The sequence below is a fragment of the Patella vulgata genome, chromosome 5, assembly GCF_932274485.2.
Source record: "Patella vulgata chromosome 5, xgPatVulg1.2, whole genome shotgun sequence".
Classification (NCBI taxonomy): domain Eukaryota; kingdom Metazoa; phylum Mollusca; class Gastropoda; family Patellidae; genus Patella; species Patella vulgata.
In genome coordinates, this window is record NC_065883.2 from 79,620,818 (window position 1) to 79,639,689 (window position 18,872).

Genomic DNA, 18,872 nt, shown 5'->3' on the forward strand with positions numbered 1-18,872 from the left:
TTGGATCTTGATAAAGAGTTGGTGAAAACACTGCCGTCACTTTTTTAGAACGGCGAAAATCCCTAATGTTTAAATTTACCTGTGGCAGGGAACATTGACATTCGGGATTGTTTTATACATATGGAAAGGATATGGTGAAATAATTATTTGCTTTATTTAAAATATTTATGAAGCTTTTCTGGTGAGCTTTAAGGCAACCATTCCGCCCATCTGCCAAAGCAGCAACTGAACTCGGGTGAGTCGATAAGCTCGTCTTAGCTCTAAGACTCAGTCTCTCTTATAACAGAAAACACTAGGTCTTAAATGTACCTTCAATTAAACAGTAGGTAAAATTGATACAAACATAAGGAAATGGATCTCGTCATTATATACGGAGTTTTATATACCACATGGTATTGTCTTGAATCAGCCATTTACAAAATCGCATTGTCAATAACATGTGGGATTCATTAAGTCTGTAATTAAACACAACAAATACGTGCTTATAACGTAAATATATCAATAACATGGGGGAGTTCAGTGCACCTAAGAAATTATATGATAAAATATAGTCTAAACTTGATGGAAGTCATGGTGCACCTTGTCACATTAAAGTCATAGAACACTTTTATTGTCACATAGATTCCTCACAATACAAAATGGCAGTTGATTGAATCAGTGGTAGTAATTGAGTAATTTAAGTTGTCTAGACTCCTAATTAAAAAAATACATATTAAATCAATCAATGCATATGGTAGCTTTAATTTTTTAACATGATATTTCAATTAGTCCAATTTATACTGTTTACAGTTCTCAAATATTAAATATATCATTTCAAATAACGCTGAAACAAAGAACATAAAATAAAATATAATATCTGAGGATTATCATTTCAAAACAATTCTGACAGAAAAAGAAGCCTTTTTGACAGGAAAGTTGACATAATGGTCCAAGATGTCTTCATGTAGGTGATGACACAGCTTGCACATATGCAAATTGATGATACATATGGTTTGTTAGAAATAAAATTTTCTCGATGATACATATGGTTTGTTAGAAATAAAATTTTCTCTAAGTCCTCCGGTTTCCTACCACAGCTAAAAACCCATACGTACACGCCCAAGAAATATTGAAAAACATTGAACCATATGTTAGTATCATAATGACCTAGTACCGTATGTGTCGAGTGGTTGTTAAACCCCATTTCTCTTTCTTTCACTCTCGCTATGTCCGAACTTGGTATAGGTGTTTATTAGGTGAATATCTTGACTGAGGGTGATGATGAAAATTTTCTGCTTATGTTAAGCAGAGATAAGCAGTTTAATTTGTCCGTGTTTTAGGACATGACAACTCTGAGTCTTGAGTGTGTAATTTCATTATATCAATATCTTGACTGAATTCGATAATAAACATTTTCATCTCAGGTTGAACAAGCATTATGCAAGAGCTAAATCTGCCTATTGCAGGTCTTTCTTTAGGCCTGAAATGTTATCAAAACTATTAATTAGACATTTATTAACAAAACAAGACCATAATCGACTCTCGATGGCATCGGATACTCGAGATTTTAACTAGATTGAAACGGTTCGCCATTTAAAAATTTAATTTAAAAATGGGAAAGCGAGGCTAAGTCCCAATTATACCAGTGCCCTGGTTACCACTGCGCACACATCTTGTCAAAACTACAAACAATGATAACTTGGCTGAGAATGAAGTAATTTGAATGAAATTTTCAATATTTTCTTTTTTCATCGTCTATTTTTTATTTATTATAGCAAGAATGACCAACTCTTTATCAAACTCTTAACTAATGTATCTTTAAGCAGAGATAAACAATTCGATTGCCCGATGCTTTACAAAATGATAAATAGGTGTCATCTATTTATTTTGGGATTGAGGCAGGGGACATCAGCCTCATTGTTGGCTTGTTTTAAAACATTTCGAACTGCTCTGAAAGACTTGCGATTTAAAGTGACATGAGCATGGTTAAAGTTCAATTCTAGCTATATTTGTCTGTGTTGAATTGCGTAGGCTACATCGGTTCTTCAGACAATGGCTGACAGTTATAGTACTTCAAACACTAAAGTGTTGCACTCCAGACAAATAGACGTCAGTGATAATTATCTGTCCCTTCCCTCTTGACTCCCCTTTCTCTTCCTTCAATCCTAGAGAACAAGGAACGATTGATTATCTAACGTGGTACTAAAATTAACTTTTTGTTTCAAGAGGCCTGGAAACATTTTACACCATAAATTAAATCGTTAATCGGACTCCGAGAACAGATATAATTATCGTAATTAACGAATTTCTTGTTATCACATGGTATTATGTCACGGTAAAAAGTTACTAATGTGACAATTTTATCAATAATTCCAGATTGCAGATTTTTTTTAGTTGTTGTTAATTAGAATTGATTAACAGGCTGGTTTTAAAAGCATTCATATTGTACAAAAGAATTTCGGAAATAAAAAGTTAATTTTGAGATATAAAAAGATAAGAATTGATTTTTAGTTTTTCTTGCATATTGGGTTTTATTCCTCGGTACCTCTAGTGTAAAAAGAATTTCGGAAAGGTAAAAGTGAATTCTGAGAGATAAATTATATATGTATTATTGTGCTAATAATATAATAATTTTGATTATGAGTTATTCCTGGTATCTTGGGTTATATTCCTGGTATCTTGGGTTATATTCCAGGTATCTTGGGTTATATTCCTGGTATCTTGGGTTATATTCCAGGTATCTTGGGTTATATTCCTGGTATCTTGGGTTATATTCCTGGTATCTTGGTATCTTGGGTTATATTCCTGGTATCTTGGGTTATATTCCTGTATCTTGGGTTACATTGATGGCATCTTGGGTTATTTTCCTGAGTATTTCTTCACCTGGAAAATGGAACAATCCATACATATGTATGTCATAAATTGACCTATACATACTTTTTAAGCAGCATGATGTCATCACCGTGGTAACCATTCCTGACACTGTCCATACGTACAGTAGTTACATATGACATAACCTGGAATATTTTATAGAAATAAAATATTAATTCAAATATAGGCAGATGTTTCAAGTACTTAAAAGGCCTTTTGATTTTGACTATATTGGGCCATGTAGGCCTACCTCAATGATTCTTAAATATATAAATGTTTCAAATACGACTTATACTGTAGATATAAGAATTGACTGAATTTATTGGATACTAATATACTTCAGAACTTCATCAAGTGTTGCATGGATTCATTTCGTTGCTTATAAGTCGATTTTTTTAATAAAATTATATTCTTTTAATGTCATGTACCTCTAGACTTCACCAAACATTACCGTAACATCATTTCATGTCGTTGCATAACGAGCAAATTTTCTTTTAACAAATTTTTGATTGAATTATATTCTTTTTATATTATTCGAGTCATATACCTCAGGTCTTCACAAAACATTACAAGAATTCATCGATTGATTTTTCTGTTAACATATTTTTAATCAAATTATGTTTTTTTTGTATTTTTGCAGGGCAACTGTTCAGAATTTGAAGCAACAGTAATTGCTCAGTGTGATGCGTTAATTGAACGAATCAAACTACGGAAGATAGAACTACTCGCTAGCGTGAAAGAAGAAAAAGACATGAAGACAATGACTATGAAAGAACAAGTGTCTGATTGTACAGGACTACTACAGAGAACGACTGGGTTGTTACAGTTCTGTATTGAAGTTTTAAAAGAGAGTAATCCCTCATCGTTTCTACAGGTTAGTCTTTTCTCCTGTATACCCAACTACACACAAATACACCCAAATACACACAAATACACACAAATACACCCAAATACACACAGATACACACAAATACATCCAAATACATCCAAATTTCTCAATACACACCCAAATACACACAAATACACACAAATACATCCAAATTTCTCAATACACACCCAAATACACCCAAATGTCTCTATATGCACCCAAATGTTTCTATATACACCCAAATACACCTAAATTTCTCAATACACACCTAAATTTCTCAATACACACCTAAATTTCTCAATACACAATACACACCTAAATTTCTCAATACACACCCAAACTCACCCAAGTAGCCTAGAGTGCCACATTACGAGCACTAGCTGGCCGGTCACCTCTGACGTGCAGTCGTGGTTGCGATCCTTAGTGTGAGCATACGTGGCTTAGAGATAGGGACGACTTCTCAACCTTTTCCTCTGACAGGAATGACCCCTACACATGCGCTCAGATAACCCCCCAAAAAAGACAACTTGTCTGCGATATATATCATCTTTGGTCGAAGCGGACTTTTAACACATTAGATGTTGGACAATTTTTATTGAATGTTGATCCTTGCAGCCATTAGAACCAGGTGTTTATCATTGGTGTTTCGAACCAGGTGTTTATCGTTGATGTTTCGAACCAGGTGTTTATCGCTGGTGTTTATCTAATCATGTTTTTTAATCCCTGTGAACCAATGATTAATCTAACGAATATTACAACAACCATAACACAATTAACACAACATCACTCAAAATTAACAGATTTTGAAATCATAATAAATTGAAATTCCATTATCTGACAACTCCAGGGATTTTATCAAAAAAATTTAATTGGAAAAAATAAAAATTTGGTTGCATAACTTGATTAATCTCCGAAGACCTTTTGGGTAGAGAAGTGATTATTTCTTCTAGATGGTTTTATTGGTCTGTAATTATCCCCCGTTCTGTAATCAATGGCCGACGATCAAGGACAAAGCCACAAGAATTTTATTGTTCCATTTTTTTTAATCAAGATAATGATATAAATGATAAAACCAGGACATCGTCGAGAACGAGCATATCGTGCAACATTTCCACGACTTCTGTCTTTGTTTGCGACCTCCGTGTGACGAAGGTAGGAGAGATGATTGTAATTACGAATGTCAGCGACGTGCGGACTTGACAAATACAATCATCGACACAACGTCACCCTTCTTTACCTTTAGCTCTAAAAGAGTTCCGAGTAATATTTGTCTTTTTCTCGAGGGACAGCCTTAATTCAATTACATCCACACTGGTGACAAAAAAATTGACAACGTTTCAAGTGACTGACTACTTTGATTATAGGATGTGGGGTGGATATTGTTCGCCTGTCAGATTGACGAACACTTTTAGTCCTAGTGTCAAATAACACCGAAACTATCGTTAGAATAAAAAATCTTCTTAAATTCCCATAAGAATTGAATGTGATATAATCAATTTACGATATTACATATTACATGCAATGGATAATTTATAGAAAGATATTCATCTACAACCCGGGGATCACGTGGCTAAGTGGGTAAGACGCTAGCTCGCTAGCCTGGAGGTCGGGTGTTCGATCCCTGCATTGGCCGAGAAAGTTCATCCAGATTTTCCGGCGTGGTTCTCCCTTGTCAGTGATGCAGGACGGAGGGGCTGACAAGGAAAGCTGTCTAGTCGTTCGGATGGGACGAAAAACCGAGGTCCCGTGTACACATTGGCGTGCACGTAAAAGATCCCTTGGCAGTTGGAATTCGATATAAGAGTAGGTTGTAGTGCCGCTGTCCGGGCAAAATTTCCCTCATAGCACACTGTATGGCGTATGCCCGTCTTCATTAGCCCAGGTTAGGAGCAGAACAGTAGGACATTAAACCCCATTTCATTTCATTTCATTTCATCTACAACCCCTAACCTTTAGACCCTGTTCCCACCGAATTAAACACCTCAGCTAATTTGATTGCAGTGGCTCAGTGAGTAAGATGTTGGTTCAGTAACCTGGAGATCCCAGTTCGATTTCAAATGTCATAAATATAAGCCGAACCACAAAGGCAGGGCTTCGATAACTACTGGGTAGGAGGTTCTGGGTTCAATATCGGTGTTGATCGAGAAAGTTTGTCGGGATTGACAATTTAATAATAATTAAATCCAAACTTCACAGATTTTAACATTTTGTCGTGGACGTTATCAAGTGAAATTAAATGATGGGCGAACGCCCTTAAATGATGGGCTAGTACCCTTAAATGATGAGCTAGTACCCTTAAATGATGAGCTAGTACCCTTAAATGATGAGCTAGCACCCTTAAATGATGAGCTAGCACCCTTAAATGACAAACTGAAAACACCTCTAATGTTTTATAAGAAATAAACAAACTCGGTGTACTTCACTATTTTATTACGTATATAACCTAAAGAATGTAAACTTCCACCTGAGTTCACCAGTCTAACTATGATTTAATCAAAATGATCCAATTAATTATACAAAGTTTAATTAATTACACTAATTAATCCAAGACATATGGTAGGGTTGGAGCACGGGGATGACCTTATCTTCTCAACCGTCACCCATAAATTATTTAAACCAATTAACCCAAACATGAAAATAATTTGATGAAATGAAATTGAAATAAAAGCATTTTTAAAAACTTATTCAGTTTTTTTGTTTCTAAGTGCTGTGTTACGTGTACTCCGTGCACTGAACTGCCTACAATATGTCGGTTGAGAAAATTGTCTTATAGTTCAAATCATGTTAGAATAATTTCCCTTGTTAATGAAAGTGGGGGAGGGGAGGGGTCGGGGTTAGAATAATTTCCCTCCTTAATGAGAGAGGGGGAGGGGACGGGGGGTTAGAATAATTTCCCTTGTTAATAAGAGGGGGGGGGGGTAGAATAATTTCCCTTCTTAATAAGAGGGGGGGGGTAGAATAATTTCCCTTGTTAATAAGAGAGGGGGGGTAGAATAATTTCCCTTGTTAATAAGAGAGGGGGGGTAGAATAATTTCCCTTGTTAATGAGAGAGGGAGAGGGAGGGAGGGTGAGGGGGGTAGGTCAATTCAACAACATACATGTAAACACAGTCATTTCAGGACTAAGATATTGTATATCATATATGTTTTCAATAATTTGACTAACTAACCTATGTACACTTTTATTTCTATATTGTGTATGTACTCTTTCCAATTTCTATATTGTGTATGTACTCTTTCCAATTTCTATATTGTGTATGTACTCTTTCCAATGTTTATGCTATTTTCCGACTCTCGTACGTTACATTATGATAGGATTGTCCCTATTGAGTCCACGATACGTTCGGATACGTTGGGATACGTTTCGGTACGATCAACACGATTACTACAAATGACCTCAATATATGATAAGACCTGATAGGATCACCACGATTTCAATCGTAGCACAAATCATGACAGTGGAAACCTAGCATTACATAATAGCTGATCAGTGGAAACCTAGCATTACATAATAGCTGATTGTTCAAATTGAAATATTTTGTTTTTTTAATTGTAAATTGTCATTAATAAATAATTAATGGAAATAACTGATTAATAACATTGCCACCATTTTTATTTACAAGAATTTCAACTGATTAATTTTGGTGACGTTATGTTATATTCCAACCGGTAGTCATAACTGCTGGAGCAATCTGATTTCCTTAATAGCAGTAGAAATCAGTCTGAAACTCAACTTTCTCGATTTGTGAATAGGGTTGAGTGTATAATTCTCTCTGTTTTAACTTAAACCTGGTCACATACAATCAACTGGTTCTAGTGCCTCGTATAAATAAACACACCAATCACTACCATATATATAAATGTTCTCGGCACGGAGAGCGAGAGAGTATATACGCTACGCTTCATCTTTATAACTCCCTCGAGTAAAACTGACCACTCTAGTAATTAGCAGACATGTTTTCTTAACTGTAAAATAATTAACAAACCCTAATTAAATGACAGATTAAGTGCTCTCGTGGGATATACGATATATACCACACATTCTCTCATGGTATACGAAGCAATAATACCCAGTGAGTGTTAATATATATCAAGTCCCCTGTGGTATATGACAGTTGATAATGCACAGCTGAGATTGATAATAATTAAATATCACTGTTTATAAATTAATTAATGGAATATATCGAGACAAAAATATTGATGATTCCCCCCCAAAATAGAATATAATATAGTTGAATGATTTTTAGGGTGTCTTAACACAATCTGTTGAGGTTTTTTTCATTAAAATAACTGCATTTTTCAGAAAATATTAAATTTCTCACGGCTTAAGCCTCGCTAATATGTACCCTGATTGATTATTTAACATTTAATTAAGAAAAACTCAAAATACCAATGCTAGATAATATCCTGGCTTGAATTCAATCGGATCACACCCATCAATTTAGTTCACACCAAATAAACATGGTGGATGTTACAGAGATTCAACTTACATGATATTGGATGTTGCAGTAGTTTTTCAGGGTTTCTTTATTACTTGGGGGGGGGGGGGGGTCATGGTTGCTAAGTGGGTAAGATGGTGGCTCGCTAGCCTGGAGGTCGGGTGTTCGATCCCTGCATTTGCCGAGAAAGCTCATCCAGATTTTCCAGCGTGATACCTCCTTGTCAGTGATGCATGATGGAGGGCCTGACAAGGACAGCTGTATAGTTGTTCCGATGGGATGAAAAACCGAGGTCCCGTGTACACATTGGCATGCACGTAAAAGATCCCTTGACAGTTGGAATTCGATGTAAGATTAGGCCTTAGGGCCACTGTCCAGGCAACATTTTCCCCATAGCACACTGTATGGCGTATGCCTGTCTTCATTAGCCCAGGGTAGGAGCAGAACAGTAGGACGTTAAACCCCATTTCATTTCCACTACTCGCAAGCAAATGATTGAAATAAAATTGAACCATGTGTTAGTCCCGAAATGACCTAGTTTGTGTCGAGTGGACATTAATCCCCATTTCTCTCTCTCTCTCTCTCTCTCTCTCTCTCTCTCTCTCTCTCCATTTCGTTTCTTTATTATTCAGAGCCTTTAATAAAAGACATTGAATGATTTAATGTGCATCTTCCATATAAGGAAAAATATGGTAGGTCATTTTGTGACTAACATATACATTTACCTTAAAGTTTAAATTTAACGATTCAATGTGCATTTCCCGTATAAAGAAAAATATGGTCGATCACACCATATTTAAAGTTTAAATTGAACGATTCAATGTGCATCTTCCATATAAGGAAAAATATGGTTGGACACACCATATTTAAAGTTTAAATTGAACGATTCAATGTGCATCTCCCATATAAGGAAAAATATGGTCGGTCACACCATATTTAAAGTTTAAATTGAACGATTCAATGTGCATCTCCCGTATAAGGAAAAATATGGTCGGTCACACCATATTTAAAGTTTAAATTGAACGATTCAATGTGCATCTCCCATATAAGGAAAAATATGGTCGGTCACACCATATTTAAAGTTTAAATTGAACGATTCAATGTGCACCTTCCATATAAGGAAAAATATGGTAGGTCATTTTGTGACTAACATATACAATTACCTTAAAGTTTAAATTGAACGATTCAATGTGCATCTCCCATATAAGGAAAAATATGGTCGGTCACACCATATTTAAAGTTTAAATTGAACGATTCAATGTGCATCTCCCATATAAAGAAAAATATGGTCGATCACACCATATTTAAAGTTTAAAATGAACGATTCAATGTGCATCTTCCATATAAGGAAAAATATGGTTGGTCACACCATATTTAAAGTTTAAATTGAACGATTCAATGTGCATCTCCCATATAAGGAAAAATATGGTCGGTCACACCATATTTAAAGTTTAAATTGAACGATTCAATGTGCATCTCCCGTATAAGGAAAAATATGGTCGGTCACACCATATTTAAAGTTTAAATTGAACGATTCAATGTGCATCTCCCATATAAGGAAAAATATGGTCGGTCACTCCATATTTAAAGTTTAAATTGAACGATTCAATGTGCATCTCCCATATAAGTAAAAATATGGTAGGTCATTTTGTGACTAACATATACATTTACCTTAAAGTTTAAATTTAACGATTCAATGTGCATCTCCCATATAAAGAAAAATATGGTCGATCACACCATATTTAAAGTTTAAATTGAACGATTCAATGTGCATCTTCCATATAAGGAAAAATATGGTTGGTCACACCATATTTAAAGTTTAAATTGAACGATTCAATGTGCATCTCCCATATAAGGAAAAATATGGTCGGTCACACCATATTTAGCTTACTTTGTTTCTTTGTTAAAGTTTAAATTACGTTGACTTGACAACTATGTGAAAAGTGACATTGATAGGTTTATGTTATACCGTCATGAACAAGTTAGATCTTCGACCAGGATAAAATGTTTTAAACAGTCTACTTGACATATCATCAAATGTTTCAAACAGTTTACTCGATGTATCCTCAAATCTTGGAAATCCCAGTGTTAATCTTATTTCACTCTTGAAGTGTCATGGAGTAGATTCGTGTGTAAAACCATTTATTTATTCATTAAGTGTCCAGACTGACCAGGATAGGTTTTATATTGACCAGGATAGGTTTTATATTGACCAGAATAAACAGCCATGATGTATTCAATTGGGCTAATATAGACAATCCTCTTGACCCTTAGTTTCAATTGATCTTCACCAACTACTGGAGCCACAGTGGCTCAGGGAGTAAAACTGGAAATCTCAGGTTCCCTACCACACGATACCCTGGTTATATCATAAGGTCTGTCATTGAGTCAACTGGCATGGTTTCAATTCCCCAGTTGTGCATGGCACGGAGTAGGGTCGCCTGTGCAACCTTGTGGGTTTTCTCCGAGTTCTTCTGTTTCCTCCCACTGCTAAAGGCCCCTACGCGCAAGTGAATTATTGAAATAAAATTGAACCGTATGTTAGTCCCGAAATGATCTAGTTTGTGTCTAGTGGACTTTAACCCCCCCCCCCCTTCTCTCTCTCTATGTATGGATTTATTACTTGTATATTCTTGTATTTATTACTTGTATATTCTTGTATTTATTACTTGTATATTCTTGTATTTATTAACTTGATAATTTAATAGAGTGGACGTTAAACCCCATATACTATTGTATATTCTTGTATTTATTAACTTGATAATTTGTGTCGAGTGGACGTTAAACCCCATATACTATTGTATATTCTTGTATTTATTAACTTGATAATTTAATAGAGTGGACGTTAAACCCCATATACTATTGTATATTCTTGTATTTATTAACTTGATAATTTAATAGAGGTCAAATGTTAAATCCAAACATTTGGTTAGTTTGGTCCCGGAATCAGCAAATTAAATCTCTGGCAATGTCAGGAATCAGATTGTTTAAACAAAGCCTTGGACATTACTCTCTCTCTCCCCCCCCCCTCTCTCTCTCTCTCTCCCCCCCCCTCCCACTGTTGGCTAGAAAGTCCCTCAGGATTGCCCCTTTGAGGGTCTGACAAGGAATGGTATCTAGTCCTTTATATGGGATGAAAAATCAAAGAATAAAAAAAGGATGTTAAAACCCCATTTCATTTGATTTCACCAACTAATTTGAAACACTTGAAATATGAAAGTAGTGGGTGTAAAGTTAAGGTAATTAGTTTGCGGACATCGTTAAAATTGTTGATATAAAAGTGTTGATATAGCAAATTGTTATAATGAGATTTATTCAACAGACAGCAGCCAATGAAAACAGGACGAGATACATCTGTTCCTGTTCCGTCAAACATCGTCTGTAACCACCAGACTTAAACCAGAAATAAAATTCATCAAAATAAAATCTGATATTTCCTGATTTATTCAGATTAAAATAACCACTTAGATAATTTACAGGTGTATTTACAGGTATGATGTATTAACAGGTATCTCAGGTGTATTCTACTAGATGTGTAGGTGTAGTGGATTATATTCTGATAATTTTATGACCGTCTTGACCTAATTTGCATGCAGAAGATGAAAGTAAAAAGTGGCTAGCAAATGAGTAAAATACAGTCAAATATTTGCTGCCATTTTTTGTTTTGGGTCCATTAAAAGAGCTCTCCTGTACCTCTCTCGGTCGGTCGTTATTTCCCTGCCCTCTGAATTGAGTGGGATTTATGAGTCCATTTAGTTCACTCCACAAATCCTCTCCTCTTCCAATCTCCTCTTCCCTATCATCTCCCCCTTTCCACCCATCCTCCTTCTCTCTCTCTCTCTCTCTCTCTCCTTTCATCTCCCTCTACTCTAACCCCTTTCATCTCCCTCTACTCTAACCCCCCCACACTCTTCATCCAAATAAATAGTATAAAAACATCCTCCCTCTCTCTCTCTCTCTCTCCCTCTCTCTCTCTCTCTCTCTATCTCTCTACCCCCTTTCATCTCCCTCTTTCCTTCCCTCCCTCCCCACTCTCCTCTCACCCTCCCAACCCCCTCATCCAAAGCTCCAAACAAATAGTATAAAAACAACCACATCCACTCACCTTCTGTAAAAGTTCATTACCACCATAAAAACCAAGGTGTATATTTATAAAAACAGATATATTCATCAACATGATTCTTTTTTAAAACAATTCTTATCATGAAATAATTAAAAACCTACTTTGTTTAAATCAGTACAATCATTATATAGAATCCATTAATCTCTTCAAAACACTTGTGTGTACATGTTTTTAATGGCTGTATGTCAACGATTAACAATCAAATACTGATCTGCACTTGACATAACTTGAAACTCACTCTAAACAAACTTAAAGATGCAGTATGTTAGAAATAAATCTGTCCAGTGATAATCACCAATCTACCCTACATCTTGTCAAAACTTCAAACATTGATAACTTAACTCACAATAAAGTCTTGTCAAAACCTCAAACAGTGATACCTTTACTCACAATAAAGTAATTGGAATGAAATTTTCAATATATTCAGTTTGCATTATCTATTTTTGATCTGTTATAGCAAGAATGGCCAGCTCTTTATCTAAATCTTACATAATGTATCTTTAAACTTTCTGTGAAAGAACCCATGTTTTTATTTTCCAGTGATAAATTCATTTTTAAGTACCCTGTGTGGCATTTTTATCCAGACATTTGAAATACATGTAGCATCGTCTGCGCGATATGAGTAGGATATATCGGTATATGTACCGTCTCACCCACCACGATTACTAGTTCGCCTTCTATAAAGATGGAGTGATTTTGTCCCATGTTTTTTTTTATCTTGAAAACTTTAGATCACCTGTTCTGATGTAAAAGTCAGATCCATGTATTATTGTCAAAAAAATTTAAAAGAGTCTTTAAGAAATTTCAAAATGTACAACATTTTGTTTTGTTGTCTCTTGGAGTATCTGACTTATAAGTAGGCATAAAAATAAAAAAAAATTGTGGTCTTTTACTTTTACTTCACTTTGGTTGGTTCCACATGCAATGGAAGATTATAGTGAAATATTGAAATTGTCCAAAAAAATATACCAAAAATAAAATGCTGAATCCGTAGGGAGAAATTGATAAGAACCCTTTCTGATAAGAAGCCCTGAATTCAGTGGAAGGGCCCCACTGAGTGTGGATTCCAGTATCCTAACCATTAATCCACCTCTCTCTAAAATCACCAAAATATGCTTAGAGAGACAATATGAATTTGAACATGGAGTTAGATAATTACTAGAATTATAGCCCTTGATCTTTTGAAGTTAATTTAAATATTTTGAACATTCTCATTGTTATTCAAACATCAGATTTACTTGAGATCCTTTTTTGTATCAAAGAGACAAATTAGTCCGTTAAATTTTAATAATTTCTTTTAAAGTTATTGCCTTTGGCAATATTGTAGATTTTTGTGAATATTCCAATTTTGAGATTTTCTGATATTGCCTGACATTCTGAATCATAGAAAAAAAGATCTGCCAAGCACAACTGTCATTATGACTATTGTTAGACTTGTTTAAAATTTCCTAAATAAAAAATGTATTTCAATATTTTATTGTGCGTGTACTTCTGTACATTTCATCAAAGAATTTTCTGATGATAAAAGATTGTGTTGGTTTTTTTAGGGAATCAGATACAGTAGCACAGTTTTGTCTCAGAGGTATCCAGATTACTGTGATAAATTTATCACATAAAAACGTCATTCTTTGTTCTTTTTGAAATATTTTCGAGTCAAAGAACATTATAAAATCTTAGTAAATAAATGAAATGATTCCGTGCATGTCACAATTTTTCATGTTATGAGATATTTTTTTTTTTACGATGTAGGAAGTAGGAGATACAAGTATATAATATAAAAAGATAAGTTATTACGAATATTGGAAGCATTTTCTACTTTGTAATAGAATTTAGTTGCGATAAACATGGAGCTTTATTTCTCTGATATATGGTGACAAAAATGGAACTAGCACAAAGAGATTAATTTTGTAAATACTTGATAATTTGGTACAAGTTTAAAATAAAGTATACCTTTTTATAGACTGTGGGAAATTTTGTATACAGGTACTGTGGCAAATTTTGTATACAGGTACTGTAGCAAATTTAGTATACAGTTGAAAGTTTTGTATACATTTTTGTATACTGTGGGGAATTTTGTCTGCTCTGTTTTAAGTGGACTGATTTAAAATTTATTGGAGAAAGTTTTGAAAATTGTCTTTAAGTTGGGTTTTAAAGTAAATTGTCTTAAAGTTGGGTTTTATAGTAAATTGTCTTTTAGTTGGGTTTTATAGTAAATTGTCTTTAAAGTGGGTTTTATAGTAAATTGTCTTAAAGTTGGGTTTTATAGTAAATTGTCTTTAAGTTGGGTTTAGTTTTGAAATAATTTTTTTCTAAATAACTTTCTGTCCATTTAAATTCTCTGATGATTACTCGATGATTATTTTCCCGAGAAATTTCAAATATGTTTCAATCCCATAAATTCACTTTGAATTATTTATTAGGTTAAGATTAAAACAAGAGTTTAGTATAAATATTTGTCTATTTTATTACCATGGTTTTTGTCTTGTATGTGTGCGGCCGTCTTTCAATTTCTAAACTTTTTTATTTTTTATTTTGACGGGTTTTGCAGACGTGTGTAAAAGTCGTATCATCACTTTGTGAAGAACAGGAAAAAAAATGGAAATATGTTGACTCCACCCGATGATAAAATATAAATCTTAAAGCTAAATAGAAAAATTGCGATGAAATAAAAAAATATAATTCCAGCCGAATTTAGATATAAACTCCTCGTAAATATGACATAAACAATAATAAATATGGGAGTGTGACCCTCGTATCGTACAAATTGATGTGTTTTTGTAATCGCTCATCTTTTGAAGGTAAAATGATTTAGAAAAATAAATGGTGTTTATATCAAAAAGTTAGGTAGGATTGTAAAAAATTGTTTTTTTGTAGACATTTGGTTGTAATATTATGGCAGAAGTTTTTCTGTTAGAATGAAATAAGTAGGATAATTGGTGGTTTATAGTACTAGGTCATATTTAGATCTGATAATTAGGATAAAGATTATTCATGCTGCCGTGCCCCGGATGTGAATCCTGTTTATACTTGGCTGCCATAACTGATCCGTTCTCAAAATCAATAAATTTAAAAAAAATCACCTGTTTACATTTCTCTATAATAACTGGTCTCGGAACCGTACCAGATACGCTAAATATAGAAATCTTCACAGAAAATTTAATTTCAGTCCCAAACTTCCTATGCAAATTACCTGGATGAAAACAATTATGGCGGCTGATTTTGTTTTGTTTTGTTTTGTTATTGAGGGTACGAAAGAAATCAAGAAGGAATCAAATCAACTCTCTCTTCGGTTGTCCATACACTTCCTCTTCCTCAGGCCACCATTTTCACAGAACTATCATGGTTCATTGGAGGCATGTACAATAACCGTACTGAGAACCGTTCTTAGACCGGACATGGTTTACTTTATGAAAATTTAACTGTGCTCTACGGAGAACGGTTCCGAGACCACAACACTACTTAGTGGTCCAAATTGGAATGGCTCTCTCTCTCTCTCTCTTTCTCTCTCTCTCTGGGGGAGTGGGGGGGTGGATGGCTGAATGGTTTGCGCATGCAAGCTGTATCATAAGGTCTGTCATTGATTCCCTGGTTGTACGTGACAAGGAGTAGGATCACCTGTCTAACCTTGTGGGTTTTCTCTGGTTTCCTTGCACTGCTAAAGATACATATGCACCAGCAAATTATTGAAATAAAATTGAACCATATGTTAGTCCCGAAATGACCTAGTTTGTGTACAATGGAGGTTAAACCCCATCTCTCTCTCTCTGTCTCTCTCTCTGTCTCTCTCTCTGTCTCTCTCTCTTCCTGTCTCTCTCTCTCTCTCTGTCTCTCTCTCTCTCTCTCCCTGTCTCTCTCTCCCTCTATCTCTCTGTCTCTCTCTCTCTGTCTCTCTCTCTCTGTCTCTCTCTCTGTCTCTCTCTCTCTCCCTGTCTCTCTCTGTCTCTCTCTCTCCCTGTCTCTCTCTCTCTCTCTCTCTCTCTCTCTCTCTCTCTCTCTATCTCTCTCTCTGTCTCTCTCTCTCCCTGTCTCTCTCTGTCTTTATCTCTCTCTCTCTGTCAGCTGAATTTAAAGGAAGGTATCCGACAGTTGACAGTATTATTGTGTTTAATCAGCCATGTGACAGCATGTAAATAACCTGCCTGAGATAGAAAATAATTCTCTTTTCTCAAATATATCTTCTTCCCTTCCAGCTAACTAACCACAAGTGTACAAATATTTAGTTTCTATCACTTCAAGTGGTCAGTTAGCCTGTCTCCCATCATCTGTCCTCCCACTGTGAGGTCCTATTAGTTCATCCAGCCATCTATATCCCTCTAGGGATGTATGTCTTGTTTATCCAGTGTACACAGATAGAGAAACTCGATCCACGATTTGTCAAAGTAACATAAAGAGTTAAATTGGATCTCGATTTCCGTGATTCTTGCCTTCAACCCAATTTAATGATTTCGATCGACTCCTCTACCTGGTTTGTTATGATTATAAACTTCACGATCGTTCTAATTTGTTTTTCTTCCGCGTTTATTTTGTGAGTAAACGATTTGAGTTCCTCTCCATGTTTTCAACCTCATTCTAGAAATAACGAAACTCAAGACCAAGCGGATTCACTTTCGCGATTCTGTCAAAATTGATCCAGGAACCCTTTTCCCTGTCTGTAAGTTTTGAGTGATGGCTACATGTGATTGAAATTGACCGCAGTGCCCGGCAACTGTTTCCACCTATAATAAATGTTATTCTTGTGGAATTAAGACTACAAAGCCCCCCACATAACACTGACAGCTAAATCAAGACTATAGTAAAGTTATCAAGTGCTATGTTGTTTTGATGTTGGTAACAAAAGATGCGCTAACACCAGTTGAAATATTATGATAAGATTCCGTAAAAGAAAATTAAAAAAAGCTCAGATATGCAGGTTGCAGTTGTTGGAGAAAATTCTACAATGTAAACTGTCGCGTAAACTGTGTCTAATATTTATAAGATAAAAAGCCGCGGAGCCAGGGGTGGGTGGGGTTTTATTTTCTTTCATGACAGTCAACAGCTGTTGATGGGACTATAAATAGATTGTTAGTCTATTTTTAGTAATTGATAAATATGCTGAAGCTTATAGACAAAGGGATAAACTCTGTTACATAAAGAAACCTTACATAGTTAGGGTTAGGGGTAGGGGTTAGGGATAAACTATTACATAAGGAAACCTTACATGGTTATGTGTATAGACGAATAATAAACTGTACATAGAAAGGCGTAGGATCCCCCCCCCCCCAATATTCGGTGAACCGTCCATTTCTCTCTCGGGCAATGTATTTCCGTTTTTTGGGGATCTTTTACGGTTTGAATACTATAATACTTAAGACCTCGCGCAATAACATTTGTAGAAAACTCGGTTTATTTAATGATTGATTCATTCTGAAAATCAGGGTGACAAAGAAATTTATCAGGCAAATAGCCTCAGCCCATATGTCTACTTTAAGTCAAGATCATCAAGGTATTTACATGAAGAATCTTTGATGTACATTATTAAGAGTATAATTTTAATGATGTTTGATGAAAACTGTGAATTATCTGCTCCATCTGCTGCATGTCGGCCATTAGCAAACACGGTAACATTATATTAACATTGATTAAACGTATATCATGCAAATATTAAAAGGTGTTCAAACATTATACTTGGTTTATACACAAAATATTGGCCCACTTTATTGATTCTGATGAATTATGGAAATAAACATTGTACCATATGTTAGTCCCCAAATGACATAGTTTGTATGGAGTTGACGTTAAACCCCATTTCTCTCTCCCCTTCAACATGCTTTCCTCCCCACTGTTAAATATATATATGTGTGCAAGCAAATTATTGAAAAATATATATTTTAGTCCCAAAATGACATAGTATGTGTTGAGTGGACATCATTGAACCCCCCCTCCCCCCCCCCAACACCCCCATTAACGTAATTATATAATATAACGTGTAAATATTGATATTAATTGTTTTTTAATGAACAATAACTGACTTTATCTACAGTAAGCTATGTTTTTTTTTTTAAAACAATATTTAAACATATTAAGTAATTAACTTGTCACTTTAACTAATTACTGGTAAAAGAAAATGAAATTATTTTAGAATATTTGATAAAAAGTTTGTCTGGAGTTAGAAAGTCTGGCTGAGATAAAAGATGAGACGATGAATTTGTTAAAAATATAAACTTGATATAAGGTTAAAAGAGACACCTGAATGATTTACCGGATATATCAAAGGTGTACTAAATGTGCGTTATTTTAATTCACTTTTGAGAATCAGGAACCCTAAAAAAGATTTTATGGAAAAGATAGAAAATGAAATAATATGCCAAGCAGTTTGCCTAGACAGTGGGGTTGTTTCTGCTTAATCTACTTAAAATGAATCAATCATTAACTAAAACAAGTTTTCCACCAAAGCTGTAATGGTTGTTTATCATGTTGTAAAATGTTATTGCTCCTACACCTGGGGATCACGTGGCTAAGTGGGTAAGAAGCTGGCTCGCTAGCCTGGAGGTCGGGTGTTCGATCCCTGCATTGGCCGAGAAAGTTCATTCAGATTTTCCGGCGTGGTTTCCCC

The 18,872-nt window shown here is 35.0% G+C and overlaps 1 protein-coding gene across 1 annotated transcript in view; it reads left to right on the forward strand.

Moving 5' to 3' along the window:
• Positions 1-18,872, forward strand: part of LOC126822672 (E3 ubiquitin-protein ligase TRIM9) — a 187,868-nt gene that overhangs the window by 115,951 nt on the left and 53,045 nt on the right. Inside the window, exon 3 of the mRNA XM_050551677.2 lies at positions 3,491-3,724. Coding sequence (XP_050407634.1) covers positions 3,491-3,724 — 234 coding nt within the window. The remainder of the gene's footprint in view (positions 1-3,490; positions 3,725-18,872) is intronic.